Source organism: Anas acuta, chromosome 11, assembly GCF_963932015.1.
Source record: "Anas acuta chromosome 11, bAnaAcu1.1, whole genome shotgun sequence".
NCBI lineage: Eukaryota > Metazoa > Chordata > Aves > Anseriformes > Anatidae > Anas > Anas acuta.
The window spans coordinates 658,962-678,227 of record NC_088989.1 but is presented as its reverse complement, the minus strand read 5'-3'; the positions used below and the strand labels follow the sequence as shown (position 1 = coordinate 678,227).

Sequence of the window (19,266 nt, the reverse complement as noted above, 5' to 3'; positions counted from 1 at the left end):
CTCTGAGAAAAAAAATTGCAATTGCATGCTTTATACAGCATTAGCGTTTGTACTCAGTGTGATTTCTAGTTCTAGGAACAAAAACTTGACTGACTTTGGTTTCAAATATGTCTAGATTCTGAAGATATTTGTTGATAATGTCTTTGCAATCGTCCTGTTGAAGCAATCCACAGCTGTGCGCTGTCTGGATATGAGTGCATCTCGAAACAAGCTCGCAGTGGTTGATGAAAATGATACCTGCTTAGTGTATGATATTCATACCAAAGAGTTGCTGTTTCAGGTAAAACTTAGTCTTGTTCTCAATCCCTAAAAAAAAAAGGGAGGGGGGAGAGGGCAGGAAGAGATTGAGAACACAGAACATAACAAAAGTTTTAAGTTTGAATAACTTATTTAAACCATTAATTTCTGTTTCTAGAACGTAGCTATATCAGTGAAAACTACTGTTTTAGGGTTGGTAGATGAGGAATTAGAAGACAGGAGATGTGTGAGCAACAGCTGAATGAAGAACACTGTAACAAGTGACCCTTTCAGGTTAATTCAGAGCTCTGTCCTGGTTCCTTTTCAAGTATTAATGTTAACAAGAATTTTGGCTTTATCATAATATGAACACAAAGCCTAAACTTGTTTGTTATGTATTCCCAGACTATAACATGAATAATAATTCTCTCTTTATTGAAAGCTTAACAGTCCCTCTGAGCGTTCACTCATTTGAAGTATTTTCAGAGAATACTGTATAGAAAGTATGAAGTGCTACAAAGACAAGGTCTTTCTTTGAGTTACAGGCACAAAAATTATCAGTTCAGTGCGGTAGCTAGCAAACAGTTTATTATTGCGGAATAATATGTTCTACAGTTTGCTGGTATAGATAATTACCAAATGCAAAACAAAAAAAAGACAATTATAGCTGTTGAAATGTAAAATATGGCTCTGTAAATCCGTTTAGTAATATATGAGGCTTTAGATTATTGCAAATGTAAATAATAAATACATGCGTGTGTGTGTGTGTGCACATGCCAGGCTATAATAGATGAAATGTTCTATCTGAAGGATGCATATTTCTTAGGAAAGATTATGTGGTTGTATCTGTTGTAATCATCAGTTATTTTGTTCATTAGGAACCCAATGCTAACAGTGTGGCATGGAATACACAGTGTGAGGATATGCTTTGCTTTTCTGGAGGGGGTTACCTCAATATCAAAGCTAGTAACTTCCCTGTCCATCAACAAAAACTTCAAGGCTTTGTTGTGGGTTACAACGGCTCCAAGATCTTCTGTCTTCATGTTTTTTCTATGTCAGCTGTTGAAGTTCCGCAGGTAATCCTTTTATCTCATTAAGTGTTGCTTTACATTTCATAAACACCAGTGTTTAAGAAGTGAAGAAGCTTTTCTGAAATTTACCAGTATTCTGTTACCGTAGTGATTGCAATTACAAATCTTCTTTATTGCCATATAACATACATTGCATGACCTATTTTATTTTTATTTGATCATAATGAATCTAATTTCCTTTTTGCTGTTGATTCTTCCTACTTCTCTACTTGCAAATGTACTTATAGTCATCTTTGCTTTTACATTTATGGTGCGGGTGTTACCTCTTCCTGTATTCTTAATGTAGTTTGTGTATCTTTCTTCAAGTTTTCATTTTATTTTCCCTATGAGTACAACAAATACTGCATCATCTAAGTGTATTTAGGTAATATTTAAGCTGCATGCTTTAGTTTGACTGTATCATGCACGCGTAGTCTTTATATGCCAAGTTTATAAATTGCCATCCACAAAATGCTATTTTCTATATTATGGGAAGCAATGGAAGAGTACAAAGCAGTCTAAGAAACAAACAAAAAAGGAAAAAAAACAGTTTGTGACTCACTTCTGACCCACATTTTTGTGCAAGATTTGCAATTCAAGGTCAACGAAGAAGGCAAATGTGCTATGTGCTTTTGTTGAACTAATGGATATCCTGTGTTAGATCCCTGTCTACTCCGTAGATGTTACGCTGATTAAATAATTAGACCCCTTAATTGAAGTCTGGATTGTCCAGTACGGTTGGTAGCTGTGAGATATACCAAGCCTGGTGTGCTTCTTTGGAATGCTTTAGGCAGGTTATTCAAAAGTGTACTTTGATGGGAGAGAGGATCAAAAAGTATACGGTTTTGAGATAAATTGATAAAAGTAACATGGAGATCAATATGCATCCTTTCTTTACTTGCAAACCCAGAATTAAGGAAGCAGCAGCACTCTGTGCTCATTCAGAGGGTTTGAACTGCAGCTGCAGGTTCCTGAGCCTTGTTCTGTTTGCATCAGCCTGCAGCAGTTGACAGCTTTTCTCCTTAATTTGCTTTTAGGGCAGGTCCTTAGGAGAGTCAGCATCTTCTGGGCTTAATAGTTTCAGTCTTGGTAAAACAGCTTTGTCATCAGGTTGGCACAGTGGAGTTACTTCCTCACGATGCCCCTTGCTGTTGGGTTTGGATATTTCTAGGGATGCTTCGTCCTGGTCTGTTGGGTAACCTGCCATGCTGGGAGCCTCTGAGAACAAACTACTCCCTCCTTTGCTCTGTCTTCATAGTATTTTCTTTAAAAACAAACAGAACAACAAAAAACCTTCATACATAATATCTAGCATGTACAGTGCTCAGAGGAATCAGAAGAATTCATTAACTACTTCCTAATGTGCTGGGAAGTGAAGACTTCAAGGTGGATGTGTTTGGAATATAATTAACCAAGCTGCTCTGAAGATACGCTGATAATTCCCCCAGAATGTTATTCTACACATTGTACAAAAACATACATTCATTCCCTGTGGAATTTCATAAAAGTTGTGATTGGAATGTATTTTTTTTCTGACTGTATAGAGAATTTCACAAATGCACCTCAGTATTATGCTTTCTAATACACATTTTTCCAATGGAAATCCTCAGTCTGCGCCCATGTATCAATATCTGGAACGGAAAATGTTTAAAGAAGCATATCAAATTGCATGTTTAGGAGTGACTGATGCTGACTGGAAAGAACTGGCCATGGAAGCCTTAGAAGGACTGGAGTTTGAAACAGCTAAAAAGGTAAAGTAGTTATTAGCTTGATTAGCAGATTTATTTATTTATTTATTTATTTATTTATTTATTTTGCTGTCATCGTTTCTTCTTAATTGCTGGAACACGAAGTGGTGTTTCTGTTACTATCTGACTTGTCCTAGGCGTGGTCTGTGTTATATACAAGATCTGGAGATGAGATTTTAAACAGGGATCCATTTTCTTCTTCTAGATAAATGCCATGTTCTAAATAAGTGCTAAATATAAAGAAAGGCTTCTTACATCTGCTGGAAAATGAGCTGATGCGTTTGAGAAATCAAACTGGGTTGTTCAGAGGTGCTGCTCACCACCAGGTGGCAGCAAAGAATTTCCCAGCTAAGCCTCCCCCCAGCCTATAAATCTATTCTTTGTGTCCTCCACCCCAAGTGTTTCAGAACCTCAGTTTAAATGTGTAGATTTCATTGTTTTTTACTTAAACGTTAGTTTTCTTTGAGGATGGTGATGGTGGCATGTCATCATTTTAGTCACCTTCTATCAGGGATGTCTCATTTTGGGGAGTATTATGTAGGTGGGCATATACCAAAGAACACAGTTTTCTCTGGCATAAAATACTTTCCCTATTTTTCCTTCAGCATCTTTTTTCAAATAAGAGAGGGCAAACTGAGTTCAATGCCATAAATATTGTATGAAAGACAAAGCATTCTAAAAATATGCAGGGAATGGCCTGCAATGATAGGCATCTTTTAATAACAGGGTTTTTTTGTTTTTTTTTAGGACGTTAAATGCTTTATTTTTCTCTTTTTTTCATGAGGTGGAAGCATCAGAATAATTCCAGTTTCATATACGGTTTTATGCAAATAGATACTCTTAAAAAGAAGTTTTCAGTGCCTCCTTGGAATTTTAAAGTAGTGCCCTCTTAGAATTAGAGCGGATTAATGTGAACAAAAGCAGCTTCTTGACATTAAAGGCTCTCGTAGTTCCTAGTCCGATCTGGTGTAAGCAGAATATTCTATGCCCTCTTAAGCACTAGTTTGGCTGCACGTCTTGAACATGCAGTCTAAAGAGTTAAATTTCTATTTTTTGATGCCTGTCAAGAAGTGCTAAGCTGCTGTAACTTGCACGTGACTTTGCCACTTGGGACTTTGGGTTGTGCATTTATCTCCATTCGCCAAAGATATTACCCCGTCTCCCAGTACTTCTGTCTTGCCTTCTTGCTGTCTTCTCCCTGGGCTGCTTCTATACTGAATTTTAAGAATGGTATAAAAACCATAAGCATATGTGTATTGTTTCAGCAATACAGTCATTTATATGTTATACTTGTAATAGTCTCCTTAAATTTTAGTGTGTACCATGTCTAACAGAAAAGTAGAAATGCTGTAAAATAGCCAGAATAAAAGCATGTAACATTTTAAAAGGTATTTTGCATTTCCTGTGAGACTGACATGCATACAACTACTAGTCCCTACCTTCACCGTTTGTTTTCAGTGCTCAGCCATTTGAGCTGTCCCCTTGTCATATTTATTGTAGTGGCTGAGGGGCCCTGGTTGTGGTAAGAGCCCACCAGGTTGGGTGCTGCCCAGACACAAAAATCGGCGTGTTGCTGTTTGTCCTACATGCACAAAGACAGCTTGATTTATGTGTAACAACATTTTGTTGGTTTCCTGGCTTTTCAAGTAAACTCCTTTTATTCTTTTTCTTTTCAATAGGCATTTACCAGAATAAGAGACCTTAGATATCTAGAATTGATCAGCAGTATTGAGGTAAGAGAATGTTAAAGTTAGTGTAAGAAAACACGCTGTGCTGAAATAAGTGCCTTCTGTTTTGGAGAGATGTCTGTTCAGTCAGTGCTTCTGCCTGTTGGATTTGTGTTCAGAGTGAGAAATCCTGATTAGCAGGGATGACTCTAATTCTGGTCATGGGGCTGAAACTTAACTGGGAGAAAAATGCAGTTGTGGGACAGTGCACTGTATGAGAACTTAGAAGCATTCAGGAAAACTGGAAAAATATTCAACTAATAGTTGGTAGAATACTACTGTGCTAATAGATCTTAGTACAGAATACTTCATAAACATGAGTTAATTAAGCCTTTCCTTACCCCCTGGAGGTAGATAATTACTACTATCTTCTCTTTGCAGAACCAGAAACAGGCCCAGAGAAATAAAATGACAAACTCAAGGCCTCATGACAAGTCTGTGACAACTGGAAATAGAATTTAGGATTCCTTACTTCCATGCTGTGTTCTAATCACTACTTCTCATTCTTTTCACACTTCTTGATAGAATTTCACTTGACAATAACTGTCTGTCATGAGCACATTAAAAGACATGCTCTCTTGTCCTTTTACAGAGACCACTTGATGATAATGCTTGGTTTGAAGATCTGTGTTGAGGTGGCATAAAGGGGATTCCTCTATCTCATGCTAAATAGATTTGTACCTTCTCTGCAAGAACACGTCCCTTGCCTTCCATTCCTTGCAAAGCCGTCCTGGTTCTGTCAAAATGTCAGCCATTTGTTGGTTGCAGTTAACTTTTTTCTTGGTGTCTAACATGGGACAAGCTCTGTGCTAGGAGCACCCCCCACCCCACCTTTTTTTTCTTAAAGGGTAAATAAGTAGATGAGAGCATTCTCTCACCAATAATAACCTTTCTTTTTTACCCATGCTTCTCCAGATCTGCATCTGCTGAGAATATTCTGCTACTATAATGTTGTATTCTGTTTAATTATTAAGATTCCCCTTGTAAATCAGCAGAAACTTTCAGACTTCTTGAAGATGCTTCTTCTGAAGTGAGAGTTCTGCATCGTTGCTTACTGTTGCTTGTGGTATATTGGATTCCTTTTCAGGCTTGTAAGGGTGTAATTAAGCACACATTTCATTCATATGACTGTTTTCTCTTGGTAATGACACTTTTTTTCTAATTGATGACAGTAGGAAACATAGCTGCCAGATCTTTTTATCTGGCAAGATTATGTGAAATCTTTCAAAAATGGCGTAACAATTCCTCTGATTGTTATTTTAATGAAATTCTAAAAGGGAACTTTCAACAGCCCTTACCAATAAATGGGACTGGAAGCAGTGGTGGTGAGGGTCTCCTTTGGCAGCAGAGATTCAAATGTGTGTGCATGTGGAATGCTTTTGCCTCTTTAGTGCAGTTTTTGTTGAATTTAGTTCATAGCTATGTATTTTCATATGGGATAGACCAGTAACAATTCTGTCCAAAGCCGGGCACTGATGCATGTCTGAGATACGGGGTAAAACAAACGCCTGTCTGCGTGCAGTGTGTATGGCATTGCTCCACTGCCTGATCTGCAGAGAGGCTGCTGTGGCACTGCACATGCTTGGCACGTGTGGTAGCTTCCTGCACAGAACGAGCCCCTCCAGGTTGCAGGAGAACATGTGCAGGCGCTCTGAATGCCTCCCGAGCTCTTGTATGTGGTGACAGAGTCAGTGGCACTGTGCTTGATGACTTTGTGACTCTGCTTATTGCTAACAGTTATTTTCATGTTTGTTTTTCTCCCCACCCTCACATATTGTTAATTTAGCTGAACTATATGCTAGTGAGTTTCTATGGGAGAAAATAAGGAACCCGTCAGATACTTTCTTTTTAAATAGCATAATGATAGTGTCTGTTCATTTTCCTATATGAAATCAAGAGAAGTGATTTTTTTCAACAGTTTGGCTTGTGTAGTGACATTTAATTTTGCTCTTCCTAATTTTAATAAAGAGATTGAATCGTTTAATTATAAATTCACCAAAAATGTAGGAGAAGCATAATCATCGTATCATGTTACAGGATTTTATTAACAGCTAAAATCTGAGCTTGAAAATCCAACTCCTTCAATGCCTGTTTCTCACCTGGGTCCTGATCATCTAGAATGTTCTACATCTTGTTGTTTCTTTTTTCCAGGAGCGGAAGAAGCATGGAGAAAATGTCAATGAACTGTTCCTAGCAGATGTTTATGCCTACCAGGGAAAATTCCACGAGGCAGCGAAGCTGTACAAAAAGAGTGGGCATGAGAACCTAGCTCTGGATATGTACTCTGATTTACGCATGTTTGACTATGCAAAGGTAATAGTTTGCAACTGAGAATTTAAATGCAGAAATCCTAACAGGTACCTGTAAATGTTTTCAAACTGTGATTCTGTAAAAGGACAGGATGAAGAGCAGGTTTTGCATTCCAACTTTCTCTTTTAGTTGGCTGAAGTCCATTTAGGCTTACAGGTGTGGAAAACGTCTGTCTTCTGTTTCTATAAGCAATGGTGTTTTTTTTTCTTCAGAGCCTGTAACTGAGGTAGCAGATTGTGTATTGTGTAGTCCCAAGCGTATCCATGTGGCTCATGGCTTTTCAGTGAATTTTTTAAAAGGCACTACCAGGGGTGACTTTGGGATTTTGGTTATAGAGTGTCATCCATAGTCATTTCCCTTCTTCAAAAACTAAAAATCTAGTTTTCATAGTGGTTTCTTTCCCACTGGTTGCTCGAGAATCCTTTTTATTTATTTACTGGCTTCTGAAGTGGAGGTGTGAGGTATGTGCGCCATGTGTTTAATTCACTTCCCTATTGCAACAAAAATATTTTTATTTCATAGTTTGAACTTAAACATTTAAGTCTGTATTAATATATTTTATAAACTGTGTAATATACTGAACTAGTATATTTTTGTTCCTTAGAGAATTTGCTTCCCAAGAATCAATCTGTCTTGGCATTTTTTCTTAACTCTGTCCCCAAGTAGAAATAAATTGAATACCGTTTTAACAAGTGATGTTTTTATATGGTGATAAGAAAGCATCATTTACCTTTTGTCTTCTATGGTGTTTTCATCTGAATATCACTGAGAACGTATGCAGTGTTCAGTGTTGTTCATCGCTTGTCAGAGCCTTATTCTGACCAGTACTGGACAAAGACTTTACCATGACATGCATATGAACTGTTTTAGCATAGATTCCTGAATTATGCTACAGAGAGCTTTTTCTTCCAAGTGCTTAATATATAAATACTTTGGGACTTGGCTGATGTAAGTTGGACTGCTGCTATTTTTGGCTGATGAGTCTTCGTTAGCTTCAGTGTTTTGGCTCTTCTTGAACATAAAGTAATTCATGGATGAAAATTTTCCCATAAGCCTTCATTAGAATCTTTTAATTCTTGGCAGTAGTCACATTTATATTTAGTGGAGAGCAAAAGGTCTTGTGCCTCCTATCCTTGAGAGTAATTCCATGCAGAAGAAACTAAAGGTACTTATTAGCATTTGAAGGAAGCCTCTTGTGCAGGGAGTGCATGATGCATGGAAGAACATGGGAAACACCCTTGCGTGCCAGGTATTTTTTCCAAGGAAAGATAGATGGAGGGGGGAGGAGGGGGTTAATGTTGCCAGAATTAAGCAAAGAGACCCTTTCAGAGTCTGATTTCTTGTGTTTGAGGTTAAGTTTGATTAGTTCCAGCTAGAGAGACCAGACTAAAGGCAGAGGTCAGGAAGTCCTTTGATATGTGGTCATAGGCTCATTATCACAGTACCAGATCACAAATTACTGAGAACTCACAAAATAAAACCCTCTTTATACTTGAAGAAGCTGAGCTTTTGATTTTGGACTTAACTCTGATGACCTATGCTGGCAAACAGAAGTTGTATCAAAGATTGTTCAACTTGATTCCTTGTCTTCAGTTATTCATGTTAGAAGATTATCACAACATCTGTACGGTTAGTCTCCTGAATCAGGGCTGTGGTGCAGTAGTTAAATGAACTTGACACAGGATTTTGTTCTGGTGTTAAGAGCTGACATCTGGTTGTAGTTCTGTACCTGCTGACTATCTGCATCAGGGAAAGTGGTGAGCTGTGATACTGGAACAGTTCTGCTATGTGTGTTTTTTGTGTTGTGGGTCTTGTTTGTTTTTTAATCTGAAACAGAATTTAATAGAAACCTTGAGGATCAGGTGTCTTTCCTATCTACATAGTTTTCCATTCCTCCTCTGTTCTAATTTTTCATTTGGTAAAAGCTGTTTTAAAGAACAGTAGTCTGTTCTCTTAACAGCCAAAATTGCCTTTAATTGATCTTCCAGTTTTGAAGTACAATTTTTTTCCTGCTGCATGATGTCACAGATGTGAACCATATGGTGCCAGGGCTTTGGTATTGGCAGAAGCTGAACAAACTATTAAAAATAGTTTCAAAACGGTCATCATTGCAGCATCCAGACTTGCAGTTTGCCTTACTGTGCAGAAGTCCAGCCAGTAGCTGTAGCTCTCTTGAGCAGCTGTCATTCCATCCTTACAGAACTTCTTTGATATATGGTAGGACAATTATCAAGGGTATTTGCAGAAAATGAGATTTCAGTCTTTAATTGATTTTTGGGGCATCCTGATGCTTACATATAATTTAAGTGGATGTACTGGTGTTACCTAAGCACAGGGTTGAGTCATCTTTGAGAATGAAAGAGCGCTTTCTTAAAAGAAACTTAAAATTGGTATTTCTCTCTCTCTCTCTCTCTCTCCTTTTAAGATTAATACCATTTTGTTTTAGAAAGGTGTGTTCCTAGATGGCATGCAGAAATCTATGAAAAAAAAAAAGACAAAACACAAAACTACAAAAGTAGTTTATATCTACTTAAACAGGTTCAACAGGGGAAACCTCCCAGCTTGATTCCTTGGAAAGCTACTGATAACCTCTGAGGCATCTTTGTCATTCTTCTCATAGCCCTCACAGAATCTCTCACTTTCATTTATCTGTTTTTTAATTTACCTGTGTAGAGGGGAGACTCAACATTGTTTCCTACTGAACATTGGTCTTTGATTAGTTGCTGAAAGCTGGATCAATTTCTGTTGCTCTGTATGCACTGTTTTTTTTCTTAGAAGGCATAACAATATTAATCAAAAAAGCCCTTATGTATTTTAGAATTCAGAATGTAACAGTGTTTGTGACCAGAAAGTAATGCCAACTTTTTTTGTACTGTGCTATTTCAGGATTTTCTCAGGTCTGGAGATCCCAAAGACACAAAGATGCTAATCAAAAAGCAAGCAGATTGGGCCAAGAATATCAATGAGCCCAAAGCAGCAGTGGAGATGTACCTTTCTGCAGGCGAGCACATGAAAGCCATAGAAATCAGCGGGGACCATGGCTGGGTTGATACGTAGGTTTTAATTCCATCTCAGAGTTACTGTATAACAGAAACTTGAGTGAATTCTGCATAACTTTAAAATAGGACAAAACCCGTTTGATACACTCAGTATGATATAAACAAAGGTGCATAAGCTGTATTTGAAGCACATCTACAATTTAATATGTTTCAAAAGTTGCATTAAATGTTAAGAGCATAGGGGCATTATGCTATGAAAATAACTGTGTTACAGTAATAAATTGGGTTCCTCTGTATTATGGGGCTGTCTTCTAAAATATGCATGCCTTAAACATTTCAGAGTAATTGTCACAGCAGTGACTGTATTTGGTAGCCTGTTTATGTTTTAAACTGTTGCAACTGAGAACTGGAGCACGGAATTGCTAGACATAAATTCTTGGGCAACTCTTCTGCTGGTCAAATACTTCTTGATTAGCACTGATTCATACTTTGGGTCTTCTGCTGAGTTAACATAAAAACTTGGACGGGTGACTCCGCATTCCCTTGACTCAGTTTCCCTTGTGGCAAATGGAGTAATGTTTATTCATGAGTTTGGGTTTTTTTAGGTCAGAGTTAAGGAATTGTGTCCCATGTGACTTAGTCATGGAGGACCTACTGCTTCCCTCTGTCCATGACTGAGCAAACCCTCTGAGGACAGTTTGTTGTGATACAGAATCGCGTGCATTAGTAAGGATTGTAGGAACAGGTTTTGAGCTTGTAAAAGATAAAAAGAGTTTTAAACAGCTTTCAGTAAGTGTTCAAACAGCGGGTCACGTGATACTACTGTTACAGTATTAAATAATAGCAGATTAACAGTGAAGTTCTTACAATAGTTAAATAGCAGCTGAACCTGGAATGTTTGTCATCTTTTTATGGTGTCTAGGTTAATAGAAGTTGCTCGGAAACTGGATAAAGCTGAGCGTGAGCCTTTGTTAAAATGTGCCTTCTATTTTAAGAAACTTGATAACCCTGGCTATGCAGCAGAAACATACATGAAGGTCGGTGACCTGAAAGCATTGGTCCATCTCTACGTGGAGACTCTTCGCTGGGAAGAAGTAAGCATGCTTTTGGTTCCTTTGTTCAAAATTGCTGCTACTTGTTATCTCTGGTTGAAGGAGGGAGATAAATGTCTGGTTCCTCCACCACTGGAGGGAAGGGGGAAGCAGGGAGGGTGAAGGCTTCCACAGAATGTGATTCTGAGTACTCAGGTTAATTTTGTATGCTCATTGCTCTTTCTTTGATTTTGTTTATGGGTGATTTTGGTGTTTTTTGGTGTAGTGTGTTTTTTTGTTTTCTTAAGTGTCCTGGCTGAACATTTCTTGGTCTCATTTCTGAACACCTTTTTTTGCCTGTTGAGGTATAGTTGCCCATTTCCTATGCAAATCCTTAAGATGTTTCTAGCCCATTAGAATAAATATAAATTGTATCAGGGGAAATATCAGGGAAATTCTGTTTTGAGCTGCATTATTTTTATAACTTGGACATGTGTGAGTGAGAATAGCATATGTATGATGTAGATCTGATGAATGTATGCTGTGTGAACCCCACTTTATAAGCTAGATTTATGCTTATGATTAGGTAAAGTTTTGCTGACTTCAGTGGGTTTTTCCATGGAAGCATGAGTCTGCCAGTATCGCATACTTCAAAGCTGGGGTTACCTGTTCGTATTTCTTCAAATTGAGATTTTGATAGGTGTAACTTCAGGGTTTTCAAAGTGCCACTAGAACTGACACTTAACCCCCTCTGTAAATTATATAGGTGCTTTTGAAAATTGTATGTTTATTCTTCTGTTGACCAGTTAGTGAGTTTAGGAAACAAACCCTGTTTACAGTGTTGCTTCAGTCTCTTTAGAAGATACATTCAGTAAAAAAATGAAAACATTTCATGTTTCCTGCTGTGAAATTCACTGAATTTCCTAGATGCACTTTCACGTTTCGCTAATTCATAATCCAGACTGCTGCTATGCTTAGCTTTTCTTTTGTTGGTGATTGCTTTTTATTTTAAAATACATTAGTTTCATACTGGAGAAAAGATGGATATAATCTGTATTATGTGTATGTATTTTCATTGTGAATTTACTCGGAAATAAAAGATTGATCCCGTGGAGTATGCTAAACCTTTTAACTGTTTAAATCACGCAGTATGCTAAAAATGAATTTATTATGTACCTCAGGCATTTGCTTTGAGTGAAAAGCATCCTGAATTCAAAGATGATGTCTATGTCCCTTATGCTCAGTGGCTAGCAGAGAACGATAGATTTGAAGAAGCCCAAAAAGGTAAGACTTGCAGACAGACCACTGGACACTCAAAATGTCCTCTGTACTTTTCCAACACAGAGTATGCAGTCTTTGCCCTCGAGGGTTTCTTATCAGTGAGATTCAAAACCAAATAGAAACCATGTTTTCAGACCAGTCTTAAAGAAAAGTAGCTGGAGCTCTCTATTAATTAGAAAATGTTATGGATCTGTCAGAAGCGATGGCATCCAAATATAGTTCCAGATTTTTCCATCTCATTGCATAGCTGAGATTGACACGTGGCTACAGGTATTTGGCATATAATCTGAACTGTTCTAATTAATATTTTCATCACAATAAGATTCAAAGTGTAGCAAGTACTTTGCAGATCAGAGTGGAAAGACCTGTTTTCCTTATGTTTAGATAATGTTAGTTTTGTACAAGTAAAATCTTCATGTTTCTTTAAGAATTTTCTAGATTTTTGTTAGGCTTATAAAATTACCTTTAAAGAGAACTGTCAACCTTCCATCATGTGGACAGGCTTCAAAATTTTATTCGTAAATTGTTCCAGGGATAAGAAGAGATCTGAAGCAAGCTCCATGTGGAGCCAGCATGTTTTTAGTATACTTCCTTTTCTCAGGTGCAGCTCCATGTGACTGTTGCATCTGCTGTTTCCAGAGCCAGCTCGGATCTAAGAGTATAACTGCATTTGCATATAAGGGCCAAGCTAGTGAACATGCCAGACGTGAGCTGTCTGTACAAAACTAGTTTATATGTCTCAGCAGTAAACCTTTGAGCATCTGCTTTTAGGGCAGCTTAGTAGTTTGCACATAGAGCTCTGCACATACAGGTGTATTGTTCACAGTTAGTTTCACAGAGGACTGCTGAAGTTTCTTGGCTGATATAAATTCCCCCAAATGGGGTGAGCTAGAGATCATTGTGTATGTATATATGAGAATTTGGTTATATTGAAACTACCTAAAGTCAGGAGGCAATTGTGCTATCTTTATTTTTTTTTTTCTTTTATTACCCTATATGAAGGCAGTGTTTGCCAAATGCATTTTCATCAAGTGAGAATTCAGGATCTAACTTTATACTGGCTTCTGAGGTTCAGTTAAAGAAATGCTTTTAATAAATGCTAGAATGATATAGTAAATGGTATAATCTTAAAAAAAAAATATTCAGCATTGCAAACTAGAGCACTAACTTCAATTTATTGTAGTTTTGAATGCAAGTGTGATTTGTGGTGTTTAGAGTTTGCTTGTATATGAATCTAAAAGATCATTGTGGTTTTACTCTTTTCTGTATTTAAATAAAAAAACGGAACACCCGGCGTTGTACAATGTCTGTCAGCTCAAGAGCCCCTGAGACAGTGCAAAAGCCATAAAATACCTACAGATCCATCTCATGTTCCATTAGTGTTGCTGCTTTCAAGGAGAAAAATACGAGTGTATAATCCTTTTCATCCTCTCTGAGTAGATGATTTGATATTGGCTGAATAGGCTGCTCTTAATTTAAAAACATTAATTTCAGTTAATTGATATAATCACACTGTAAAATCCTCTTTGTTTTGGCCTTCTTCATAGCATTCCACAAGGCTGGCAGGCAGAGTGAAGCTGTTAGAGTGCTGGAGCAGCTAACACACAATGCTGTGGTTGAAAGCCGATTTAATGATGCAGCCTATTATTATTGGATGCTTTCCATGCAGTGTTTAGATATAGCCCAAGGTAAGTAACTGAAAGGAAGTTCGTGTTTGTTACCTTCTTGTGCATGTAAACAACTAGTGAATTGTGATAGAATTGCTGTAACTACTTCACTGATGTTTTTTTCTTCTTTTGTGCTGTATGCAGCTCTGGCTTGTGCTATTTTTGTAGTCCCCTGTTTTTCCCATGTGCTTATTTAAAACAGATGAGCAAAACAACAACATCGGCATGTGTAGGCCTCGTTCTGAAATCTGGCTAGAATTGAAATAGTGTCTCCTGGGATCCTGTATCCTCACGTACCTTCCCTCAACACACTTCAGCTAGAGAACTGATTGGCAGGTTAAAGTACTAGTAACTAAAAGGTGGCCTTGGAGCATAAGATCTGCCTAGTACTTGAATGTGGGTGAGGGAGATACTTTACAAACTATTTTTGACAACAAATAAAAACCTGATTATTAGCTATCATCTCTTCTGCAGTGGGAGAGGGGCGGAGCCAGTGGTTAAGAGATGTAGCTTGGTAACAAATACAAAGATTGATAATGCTGTCTTATGCCTGGTGCTGTAAGTACATTTTTTAGTTCAGCTGTTGCTTGATAGTGCTGACATATTACCCCTGAGTTATTGTATGGGAATGCAAATTGTTCCACATTTTTAGTGGTGTATTTAATATCTGTGAAACAAATGTTTCAAAACTCATTTTACTTGTAAACTCTGAAGTTATGAATGAAGTTCCCAGTGATGCACAGCTACTATTTTCTGCCTTTAAGTCTGCCATAGCCTCTAGCTATGTTAAAACTATTGCTTTATCTGTTGTGTTTTACCATGCTTTTTTAAAGCAGAAACTTGCTCACAAAATCAGCAAGTCTGTTTAATCTGTGTTTTGCACAAGTAGATGGGACACACCTGGACTGCCATGCACTTCTTTTGGAAATGCTGGCACTAGTATCATAATACATCGTTTTCTCCCCACTGAGTCTCGTAAACTCATCTTGGAGACTTAGGCTAATGCCTTTACATCCCACAGAGAATGAACAACAGAAGACTGAAATGTTACAGAAGTTTCATCACTTCCAGCATTTGGCAGAAGTTTACCATGTCTATCACTATATTCAAAGATACACGGTAAGGTATTTACCTTAGAAGTTGTATATTTATGCTTTATGAGCATTTTTCTTTTAGGAGTGCAGAAATAACTAGAGGTATTTAATGACTTACCAATGATACTGTATAGTCATTTATTTCTTTGCCTTCCGTTGTACTGCACAAGAACTTCTGTTGTCTTAGTTCCTAAAAGCTGCAGTGCAATTTTAGCAGATCTGTGTTTGTCTCAATGTGGGCAGAAGGATATGACAACGGTTGAATTTCCTCCCCCAGTCCTTCTTTTGCTAGCTGTATTGACTTGGTTCCAGTGACTGGGTCTCTAGTCCTGCGCTGGCTGTGGTAGGCTCTTTAATCATGGAAAACAGTTCTGAACAGAAGGCAACGAGCTTAGAGATTCCCACAGTGTGGTACTTGTATCAGTAATGATATTTATAAATTACTCCAGAATGATAGACAGTCTTGAGGAGGGAGCTCCCTCTGCTTCCAGCAGTTACAGTAATGTTACCACCACTGTTGGTGAAAACATCTTCTGTAAAACATTTGAGAACCTTCGATCCATGCCCTTATGCAAAAGAAGACTCTCTGCAGTTGAGGTCTGTGCTGGTCAGACTACTGCAGGCCCATGAATGGTGGAGACTTCACACCAATAGTGGTCCTGTTTTTAGATAGCCTGTTAAAGATTGGATCTCTTTTTGTCTTTCTGTGTGTAGCAGGCATGAACATCGGTGTTACACATGTAAAACCTACTTGGTATATTCTGTCAGCACCTCTTCTTTTTGCAACTGTATGCAAGAGACACAGTACTTGAGATGCCCAGTGTTGTGATGCTTAGTGATAGAGATTGTTAGTTTGCCAGCTTAGAAATGTCTGTTTATTTTTAATACTGCAGGAGGAGCCTTTCAGTTTCCACTTGCCCGAAACACTCTTCAATATTTCCAGGTTTCTGCTTCACAGCTTAACAAAGGAGACTCCTTTGGGGATCTCAAAAGTGTATCCTTCCAATACAGCACAGAATCTAGAGGCTGAAATGCATGAAAAGAATAATTGAAGCTGACCCACAATGCAGAGATCCACTGTAGGGTATGTTCAGTTTCAGCTGTTGGTTACAGTTAATGGAAATTGACTTGTGTCCCTAAGGAAATAATCAGCACCTTCAAACCATTGTGTTTAACTGCACTACCTTCCCCCTCCAGTCTTTGGGAGCTGTAAAAATCAACCAACATGTAATTCTCAGCCACCCACCCAGTCTGATGCATCGCCTTTGTCAGGGAAGCAAGTTCTAGGATACCAGTCATCGAAACAGGATGTTGGCTCTGAATCTTGACAGTGTTGCTGCAAGGAGACTGAACTGAGACAGGAGGTGGTGGAGGGAGGGGAGAAACAGGCGCTTTTGCTTCATATGAGGCTGGTATAGCTGTGTAGTGTCTATCAAGATAACGTTTGCACAGCTTTGTTAGTGCATATTGCATCTTTTGGAAATACTTCATAAATGGCCTGTGTGAACACTGTAGAAATGCACCTGTCCGTAAAAAATAACAAAAAGGGTCAGCAGTTCCCTTAGGGAAAGCGTGACATTTTTGGTTTGCTTCCGTTGTGGCTCTGGGTGGGATGTTTGCCTTCCTTTTAGTAACTTCCTCACTTACAAAGGAATGATCTTTCAAAAAGTCTTTCGTAACATTCCTTGTGCCCATTAGGATTGGTAGCTTTCTAAACAGCAGTCATTGTTACATGCTCATGAAAGAGACACCCCTTGGTCACTGCCACAGCATGCGCTGAGTTCTTTCCAGTAAGATGATGTACATTTAGTAGGTGGCAGTGCATTGCTGGTGTTCATAGCTGTCTGTCTCTCCATATATGTAAAGTTTGAATGGGAAAATCCATTCGCTCCAAAACTAACTTCAAAATGGAGTCAGAAAATTTAACCCAAGCAATATTAATGTAGGGTTGTTGTGGTTTGACCCACCCGGCAGCCACGCACCTCACAGCCGTTTGCTCACCCTCCCTCTCTGGGTTGGGAGAGAGAGTCAGAAAGAAATGAAAGTCTGTGGGTTGAGATAAAGACAGTTTATTAGGACAGAAAAGAAAGGAAAATAATAATAATGCTAACAGTACTACTACTAAGAACGTGCACAAACAAGTGATGCCCAATGCAGTTGCTCACCACCCGCTGACCGATGCCCAGTCTATCCCCAAGCAGCCGCCCCCCACCCTGGCTAGCCCCCCCTATTTAGTGTTCAGCGTGACCCCAGATGGGATGGAACACCCCTGTGGCCAGTTTGGGTCAGCTCTCCTGGGTCTGTCCCCTCCTGCTGGCAGGACAGAGTGAGAAGCTGAGATGTCCTTGGCTTGCTCTGCAACAATTAAAACATCGGGGTGGTATCAGCACTCTTCCCATCCTAAGCCAAAACACAGCACCCTACCAGCTGCTAGGAGGAAAGGAGCTCTGTCCTAGCCAAACCAGGACAAGGGACAGTTCCTTACCTCACTAAAAATTGCCCCCAGCCACTTCGATAGTCCTTTCAGATTTGTTTATTTAAATGGAGTTAAGTATATAGTTATGTGTATATATATATATGTATTTTGTTAAGGCCTATTTGAACTGCTGTTGTAGAATACGCCTCATTGCACGCTTTCTGTGACTGGAAAAAGCACTGTAGTTTTTACTAAATGCCATATGTATTTTTATTCCTTAATTTAATTGTAGTAATACATTATTTGCCCTGGCAAAACAGAGTAAAGCTCTTGGTGCGTATAAACTGGCTCGTCATGCCTATGACAAGTTACAGGGACTGCAGATTCCAGCTAGGTTCCAGAAATCAATTGAGTTGGGCAGCCTGACAATCCGATCCAAGCCATTTCATGACAGTGAAGTAAGTTGCATTGTTTCCTTTTAATCATTAATAAGTAGTCTAATCCAAGAATCTGAGTTGCCTTACGCATAGAAGTCTGAAATACATTCTGCTAGGTCTGTGGTAAAATTATATTTCCACTGGAAGCAGTCCTTTTATTGTTATTCTTCAGGTCAGGCTTCCATTTGCTCCTGAGAACAAACTAAAATCAGTTCTTTCTTGATAGGCAGCTTCTGTCCTCCCTCTCCTGTCTTGTGTCTACCTTCTTCTCTGCCTATTAATTCCTTCAAGCCTTTTTCTCTCTGATCCACATGCAATTACACCATGGTCTTTATGACTTTCTGCAGCTGGAGGTCACTTTCATTTGTCCCAACTCCTAGCACTCCTTCCCTCCTCCCCCTATCCCTTGAATGACCTTCCTTCCTTAAGTCTTATTTTATCACCTTTTCTTCTTTAACTGAAGCCTGAATTTCTGCAGTGCTCTATAAAGCCATGTCTCATGGAGTACTCACTAAAAATAAATTGTATTGTGCACTGAACAAGCACCTGGCTACCTGAAATAATAGAAACACAGTCTTAAGAACTGCCTAAAATAACTGTGCTCTTGAAAAGAAGAGAAATGAATTAATTGGAAAACTTGAATTTGACCAAACCTGCAAAGAAAAAAAATTCTCAGTAAAAAAAAAAAAATCTGAGTAAACTTCCCTTCAACTTCTTTTAGTACTATGTATTTGATTCAAAATTTTGCTTCTGTTACTGTGAAGGCAAGGTGAAAATATCATTGTTGGCATGGTGAAGACAGCTATTTTTTAATGTGAAAGCGTGCTGTTTTATTAAAAAAGAAAAGCGTTTTCAGATGTTTAAGGGTCTGATTTCACAGCAATATTTCTTCCGATTAGGGCTGATATAATATCAGTGGTGTAAACCTAAGGAACCCCTGTTTAATTGAAACCAAAGTGTACCAGATATGCTGGCCTGTTTGTGATTACTGTGCTCTGTATGTGTCTTTGCAGGAGCTTGTACCCTTGTGTTACAGGTGCTCTACCAACAACCCTTTGCTAAATAACTTGGGGAATGTCTGCATTAACTGCAGACAACCTTTCGTCTTCTCCGCGTCCTCCTATGGTGCGTTGGAATATCATCCTTTGTTGTACTTTTCATGTAGATAAATGTTAAACTGAGCAGAATACCTTAGCACTTGCTGTGTTCCCTTTGCTATGTTACTTGGACAAGCAAATCTTCCCTTTCA

General features: G+C 38.5%; 1 protein-coding gene across 5 annotated transcripts in view; it reads left to right on the top strand.

Annotated features, from left to right (window-relative positions):
* Positions 1–19,266, top strand: part of IFT122 (intraflagellar transport 122) — a 32,488-nt gene that overhangs the window by 9,924 nt on the left and 3,298 nt on the right. For 2 of the 5 annotated variants that reach the window (XM_068694886.1, XM_068694885.1), the window contains 13 exons: positions 116–280; positions 1,116–1,313; positions 2,918–3,058; positions 4,735–4,788; positions 6,934–7,095; positions 9,979–10,145; positions 11,014–11,185; positions 12,304–12,406; positions 13,951–14,091; positions 15,092–15,189; positions 16,058–16,158; positions 17,873–18,038; positions 19,031–19,142. In XM_068694886.1, the coding sequence (XP_068550987.1) occupies positions 116–280; positions 1,116–1,313; positions 2,918–3,058; positions 4,735–4,788; positions 6,934–7,095; positions 9,979–10,145; positions 11,014–11,185; positions 12,304–12,406; positions 13,951–14,091; positions 15,092–15,189; positions 16,058–16,158; positions 17,873–18,038; positions 19,031–19,142 (1,780 nt within the window). The remainder of the gene's footprint in view (positions 1–115; positions 281–1,115; positions 1,314–2,917; positions 3,059–4,734; positions 4,789–6,933; positions 7,096–9,978; positions 10,146–11,013; positions 11,186–12,303; positions 12,407–13,950; positions 14,092–15,091; positions 15,190–16,057; positions 16,159–17,872; positions 18,039–19,030; positions 19,143–19,266) is intronic. The other 3 variants (XR_011100449.1, XM_068694887.1, XR_011100450.1) reach the window with 2 other exon arrangements.